The sequence below is a fragment of the Lynx rufus genome, unplaced genomic scaffold (assembly GCF_022079265.1).
Source record: "Lynx rufus isolate CCGP_SWC_20201006 ecotype Redwood Valley unplaced genomic scaffold, mLynRuf1.p SCAF_14, whole genome shotgun sequence".
Lineage (NCBI taxonomy): Eukaryota > Metazoa > Chordata > Mammalia > Carnivora > Felidae > Lynx > Lynx rufus.
Window position 1 is genome coordinate 45,158,662 of NW_025814828.1, and position 7,651 is coordinate 45,166,312.

General features: G+C 37.6%; 1 protein-coding gene across 1 annotated transcript; it reads right to left on the bottom strand.

Moving 5' to 3' along the window:
- Positions 1 to 6,501: 6,501 nt before the first annotated feature.
- LOC124509114 (AP-4 complex subunit sigma-1-like) lies at positions 6,502 to 6,936 on the bottom strand. Its single transcript, XM_047075690.1, has one exon. The coding sequence runs from the start codon at positions 6,934 to 6,936 to the stop codon at positions 6,502 to 6,504; it is 435 nt and encodes a 144-aa protein (XP_046931646.1).
- Positions 6,937 to 7,651: the final 715 nt, after the last annotated feature.

Sequence of the window (7,651 nt, forward strand, 5' to 3'; positions counted from 1 at the left end):
CCATATTAACTTAAATAAAGGCTAAAGGAGTTCAAAGAAAAGACATACCAGTGTGGTCTGAAGCAATTCAGAGGGCTTCAACAGAGGAGATAGGACTGAATCGGGTTTATAACTCATGGTTCATATCTGGATACAGTGGGGATGTAAATGGGAGTGATGGTCATCATCTAAACAGATTAAAGGGCCCATTTATGACTGTCAAATCCTACTTAGAAGCATCTTACCATACCAACCAATTCCTTTGTACCTATACTAGATTCTGAGGTCAGTTGTCAGAAGACCCTGTGCTGTCACTCAGATGTTTCCCTCTTAGTCCTACTTATCTTGCCTATTCATTTCCTGTCCTCATCTTGCTGGGCTCCAGTTCCATTGGTCAGTCAGAAGTTTACCAAATCTGTTTAGTTGTCTAGATGGACTAGAAACGTTCCAGCTAGAGAGGGTAAATAATTCTAATCAGTGATTTGATATGACCTTAGCACTCAAAAGCTGGACTAATTCAACTTATTTTTCTTCATCTCCAAATTGATTTGGGGTGGTTATGTAGACATAACCCATAGCAGACAATGCTAACATAAACCAAAATGTAGATCATTTCAAAATAGTATATGAAAATAATATAAACTTATGCAGGAAACAAATATATAGAATTAAACAATTACACCATGTGTAGACCAAAGGCCATTAGCAGGGAAGTGCTCAGGGACAGGCAGGAAAAGTTTCATGTTTAGACAGATCGAAGTTTGTAAAGTTATTTGATTTCTTTTGAGTGGCCTGGGAAAGCTTGAAGGCATTAGTGTATCAAAAAACTAGTTGGATAGAATGTAAAGATCTGGGGGAAAAGGCAAGGGATCTTGGGATAGAGCTTGTGAACAAGAATAAGAAAATCTGGATGAGGCCTTAGAGTATCTGGAAAACAACATTCCTTTTATTATTATTTATTGGTTTCTTTTATTCCTAGTGCTTCTTAAAATAAGCATGTCAAAAGTTCTGTATCACCCAATAGCTATTAAAAATCCAGGAACCCATTAAAGCTATGAAAATAAACTCTAGTATTACTAGAGTTATGATTAATACCTAAATACACAAACAGATAAATAAGTAGAATTATTAAAGCCAATGTTATAATCCAGGGATGGCACGGAGGTGGCCAGTTTGCATCTTGAAGGTTTCCTATATATTTCAGGTATGTTGCTGGTTGCATATATGTTACAGGTATTGTGAACAATTTCTAGGAATGACTTACAAACATTATACACATTGCCTAGGAATTGTTTACAATTCCTGATTTAACATTCTGCCTGTAACATAAATACCAGTTAAATTACAAGGAATTGATCATACATTGGCATCAATCAGAAGGCTGTATTTCTTCAGACCTGTCATATAACCAGAAGGTTGATTTGCATGTTAAAAATGTAACACAGCATAGGAAATGGCCAAATAATCATAGTATACTTTTTCAATACCCATAAGCAGAAAGCTAGAAATAAATCAACTGAAATAACCTAGGTGCAAAGAAAAACTTGATTCAGTACTTTTGAAAGTAAGCGAATTTTATAACTGCTTACTGAGTTGTATGACTCTAAGTCCAAACATAGTAATACATATAAAAAAATCTAAGTGTTTTTTTCTTACTTCACTGTTTTTTAGACAAATTAACTGACAACTTAATATTTATTTTAATACCAGAACTTGTACATCCAACTGCATGTTGTATTTTTCAAAGTAGTCCCCTTGGGGATATATATATATATATATACACTTATATATACTTACTACAATTATGCTGCTATTGCTCAGAATATTTTTGAAATGCTGTTTTTGGAGCTGTCTTCAGAGCCAGTTTATGAAATACACAATTAAAAGTCACATTACTTTCTATCATATTTCAAAAGGTGATGTATACAATATACATCAGCTATACAAAATATATCAGCTATATAATTTACATAAACCATATTCATCTGATAAATCAAAATATAGTCATATTATTATTAAAGCCCTTTCCCAAACCACCCTCCGAGCCTTTTCTCAGGTTAGATCCAAGACTATCTCCTCCCTCTCCACCCAACCCTGCCTCCCAGAAGACATGTTCAGTTGAAAAGTATTGACCATAATTGTTTCAAAAAGCTAGACTGAATTTACCTCAGTGAAGTTTCTTAGTATATTACATTTCACCAGAACAGGCAGCTAGACTGTAAGCTTCACGATGGCAGGGACTTTTGTCTGTCCTCTTCACTGATATATCCCCAGTGCTAAGAACAATGTCTGGCATGTTGTAGTTGCTCAATAATTATTTGTTGTATGGATGGATGGATGTATGGATAGATGGATATGTAGATGTATGAATTAATAAAATTCCTGTAAAAGTAATTATGGATCAACAAACATTGGCAAATGTGAACAAATAAGGTAATGGCTATATTGAAAGTAAGACTATACTTCCAGCTGACAATGAGCTCAAAATATCACTGGCAGTGGTTAACAAAGATCCTGGTAGTGGTTATAAGTATGTCTCTGGATTAGGAGCCAGTTAGCTTAGTATGACTTTAGAGGCTGATATCATGCCCCATGTGGACCAGTTTGTTTATATCATATTCCATTCATAGATTAGGTCTCTGGTATAGGCCAGGTAGGTTACAAATAAGTGTCAGTGGGGTTTTATTTTCAAGGGCACTTACTGAAACCTAGAGATATAAAGTGGCTTGCGCTATACACATAGCAAACTAATGAAGAGTGGAAGAGTGTGAGTCTGAGATAAGAGAAATAAAATTCTAGGTTTCTGCACTCTTCTGGTATTTACCCTATTCCAAGCTATAATTACAGTCCTGCAATCTTCCTTGACACTACTACCTTCTACATAAGCTAGGGAATCATTACCTTGAGGTATTCAACTCCCCAACTCATTTGGGAAAAGCTCTCACTACCAGTAATAGTGGTGGTAGTAGCAGCAGCAGTAGTAGTTGTTATTGTTGTAGTAGTTATAGTAGTGATAATAGTAGAAGAAGCAATGAAGGTAAAAGTACTTCTAGTAGTAATGTTAATAATATTGTCTAGTGCTTATTGAGTGCTTAATACATGATATGAACTATGCAAACTCTTTATATGTGATATTTCCTTTCAGTCCTCTTCATAAACATATCAAGTAAGCAATTATAGGTTTTACAAACGAGGAAACTGTGGCTCTGGGAGATTAAATCACTCAGCTAGTCAGAGGTCTAAGCCCTTGTCTGCCTAACTCTGAAGCTGAGGCACTAAAACACAAGAGAATGCTGCCTCCTGAGCATTATCCTCTTTTATCTAGCCCATTCTTCCCCTGGCCCACAATAAAGTATAAGAAAAATCTGAAAAGCCATCATAGTTCAAACCTTGAAATGATTTGGTTCTACTTCTAGCATTCAATAATAATGGCTGTAAAGCAACACAATTCTCCTAGAGACTGAACATCTGTTTTAAGACCTTGAGTATGTTTTTCTGGAATATCCCTTTAGAAATGTTTTTGAACATTTGCTCAAACTAGTTAAGGTCTGGACACCCTCTCAAGCTTTTCTTGATTGGTTATGTGCCAAGTATGACATGATCCTTCTGCATGTGGTTTTAGTTAGGTAGAAGCATTATACATGCCTGAGACACTGGGAAAGCCCTCCAGAGCTGCCCCTAGATCCAAATGAGCAGGCGCACTGACTAAATGGCAGCTGTGGGGTGACTGGGCTGGGGCCACTAATTGGCTGGGTCACCTCACAACCCCCACTGAAGAGGCAGCCTTTGCCTCACAGCTAGGACATCTGTGTTCTCCTAACCTTTCCTTTACCTCTGCCTGGATATTTTCCAGTCTTTGAGACGGGTTCTAGAAACACCCAATGGACTTCTCATACCTTGTGGCTTAAGAGTTTCAAGATCCCAAACAATGAACCCAGTGCTGCTATGACCTTACTTTCTTACTACAAGCTACCTGAGCTCTATCTGATGTACCATGAACGTATTTGGAAACTGATTAATGTCATTGGCAGGTGCCTCAGTGCACATAACTGGAAGGGACTACAATTCTAGACAGTTTTACAGCTTTGGCAGGATGGAAGTATACTCTGGATAGATTGAATGTCACCTCTTGGCCTGTGTTTGTAGGAGATGACTGTAGAGCCCATCAGCGAAGCTGCCACGTGGCCAAGTACATGTGAGTGATGGAAACATGACTGTGGTAAGAGGCCAAGGCTGGTAAAGAGGGAGGAGACGCTAAAACCTAAGGGGAATCCCTGAATTCCCAACATCTGTGAAATGGATCAGATGAGGCTAGAGGGCAAAAAGCAACAGAAAAACATTCAGCTGATATAAGTGTATACAAAAAGAAGCAAAGAAGATCAATCATCATGTTGTGGACAAGAGGAAAGCTATAGATTTCGGGTCTATTTTAACATCCAAAGTAGACGGGGCGCCTGGGTGGCGCAGTAGGTTAAGCGTCCGACTTCAGCCAGGTCACGATCTCGCGGTCCGTGAGTTCGAGCCCCGCGTCAGGCTCTGGTATGATGGCTCAGAGCCTGAAGCCTGCTTCCGATTCTGTGTCTCCCTCTCTCTCTGCCCCTCCCCCGTTCATGCTCTGTCTCTCTCTGTCTCAAAAATAAATAAAACGTTGAAAAAAAATTAAAAAAAAAACAAAGTAGAAATAAAACATACAATGAGAGAGCTTCAGAGTTAGACACAAATGTAATTATGCAAGCATCTTAGTCCACTTAAAACTACTGAAATTTCCTCCACTTCAGGAAGTCTTGAAAACTTATGCTATTCCTTCTTCATATGTCTCAATAAAAAATGCATATGTACCACTAAAAATTGAGAATATCACTTTCCCATAAATTGGTCTAACATTACTGGTGGGACTACTGGTAGGAAAAGAAATTAAGCTAAAGGTTGCTCTAGGCTTTTATTGATTGAAGTTGGCAAGGTTTAGAAGGAATGGATCAGATAAAAATGTTATTCATTATATTTGAAATGAGAAGTTATGAAGGCTTAAATGAAGGTGGTAGTAGTAAGTATGCATAGGAGTTTTTTTTTTTTCCTCATGAGAAAGATTATGGAGGAATATCCATACGTGGCAATTGGTTGGATTTAGTGAGGCAATAGAAGAATCAGATATATTGATAAAGTTATTAGTCTTAGTGATTGGAGTGGGGGAATGGTTGTGCCAGTAATAGGAACAATGAATCCAGGGGAAGAAAAGAATCTTAAAGGGACGATAAATGAGTTCATGGTGCCATATTGAGAGATAGAACAGGCAGTTTGAAATTCCAGTCTGGTACTCAGGAGAGATTTGGGCTGGAGATAAAAATTCAGGCAGACATGATCTGCCCACTACTTCACCTAAGTTCAAACCTTCTGGCTCCCAATCCCTATAAGCAGAGGCCATACATGAAGGATATTTGAAACCTCCTTCTCTCTGTTTCTTCTGCTCTCCCTCCTCACTCCCCAGATTGTTCTGCCCTATAATTATCTCCAGAACCTTACAGTAGAGAAGCCCAGTTGGCCTCTTTGTTTATTCCAAGCATCCACTGTAAATGTCTAGTTTTAAGAATGGATTTTTATCCCAAACACATGTCATTTGTAAGTAATAAGTGATATAAGCAGATTACATTTATAGAAAGTTTCCATTGCATTGAATGTTATTACACCGATGAAAAAAATGATATACATGAGAAAAGCCTAGAAAGGAAAGATAAGGTGAGTGTTATAAAGTTATGGTGACCATATTTTCTGAAGCAAAAATAAAGCATTGGCTTCTATTGAAAAAAAATATATGTCCTGAAGTTCATTCTGAGTGAATGAGGCAGTTTAGGAGATTCAATTGGAATGGTGAAATATTGCAATTACCAGTAATTTGGATTGCTTCTAGGGAAAATAGGACAAGATATTTATCCTGGGAAATATGGAAAGTAAAATTCTAATAACATAATGCATCAATTCATACTTTCTCTTTTTGCACTGAAAAATTATTTTCTTTTATTATTATTATTTTTTTAAACTGGCAAATAAAATTTAATTCTCGATTTTTATTACGTACACAATTCAGTGAAGTTTGGACTTAAGACATTTTAAGGAAAAAGCATTCAGAAAACATTCGAAGTGCTCTGTGTTTAGAACTTTATTGGCTGATAGTTGTCTCATGTTCTTATCATGCTGTTATCCTGAATTAAATATACAAAGGAAAACAAAGAACAAAAAAGAGACCTTCAGAATTCAACAAAAGTTGAACAGGTGGGGAAAAAATGCTTATGGTTAGAAAATAAAATTTGTCTCTTAGAGAAAAATTTTCTTTGTACACCATATTTTAAAATACAGTTTGTTTTCCACTTAGGAATTGTGGAAAACACCTGTATAAAATGTTTTTGGACGGGTACCCCAATTTGAAATGTACAGTCTTGCAGACTTTTTGGACTACAGATGTAAAGAGGTATTCCATGGTATTCTCACTTCCACAAGTTGATGTTGCCTGACAGAGACTTCCATTATTCAGCTTTCTGAAATTTTATCAAGAATGAGTAGAGGGGCAAGAATTCTTGCCCGATTCGTTTCCACAATGCAGCCATTCAACACCATCTCATCCAAAATAATGTGTACTTTATCCAAATTAAACATTATATCTAATTCACTCACATGGCTGAAGTACTCATCTAAAACTTCCACAAAGTTATGGATGAATTCATAAATTGTCATCTCGTTCTCAGTGTCATTAACTCCAACCACAATGAAGAGAGTTGCATACTGTCGATATATCAGCTTAAAATCCTTAAATTCAATGAAAGAGCATTGCTCATTGGATCGGGAGAGACAGCTCCTTATGACTTCCGTTTCCAGAAGTGTACACTTATTAATCTCCACATGTTCATAGTATTTAGAAAGTCGGGTCTGCCCTTGTTTATTCACCATGAGGAAAAATTGTATCATTTTTCCTGGCCTTATTTTTCCAGATAGCTCAAAAGTTATGTCAAGGGGTATCTGAAACTAGAACCTGTGCAGCTCGGCGGGGGGGGGGGGGGGGGGCGATACTCTTGTCTACGGTTCTGGCCACGGCTCTTCCGAGAGCCCCCCTCTCGTGGTGTGTGGGCTTCCTTGGGGCAGCCATTTTGACTTTTAGTCTCTTTTATTATTTTATATTCCTTAACTTTGTGTTTATGATACCTGACAGTCTTGTTATTTGCTCCCTCTCCAAAGAACTTTGAGGACCCAAAGTGCTGAAGGTCAGAGTAAGAACGTACCTTGGAAATCAGTTAATCCAACCACTTTTTTAATATAAAGAAACTGAGGGTCAGAACTAAGAAATTACTTTCCCAAGTCCCCACATGAAGTCAGTGACAGAACTGGGACTAGATTCTGAGTATCTTGTCCTCCCAAACATCCTTTTTTCCGAATGCCTTTTGAAAAGCCTCCATTTGAGCAAATACTTTTCACTCTTTCTTCTTCACATCTCATCTCCACCATTTGCCATGTAAATCCTTGGAGGAATGGGGCCCACTGCTAAGAGGGCACCATGCAAGTGCAGAAACCCCAATACCCATTATCTCAAATTATCTTGATCTATAGCAGCAGTATCCTCTCCCCTCACCCAGACATCTTTCCCTTTATCAACTGAAATACACACACATATGTTATAGCAGATGTC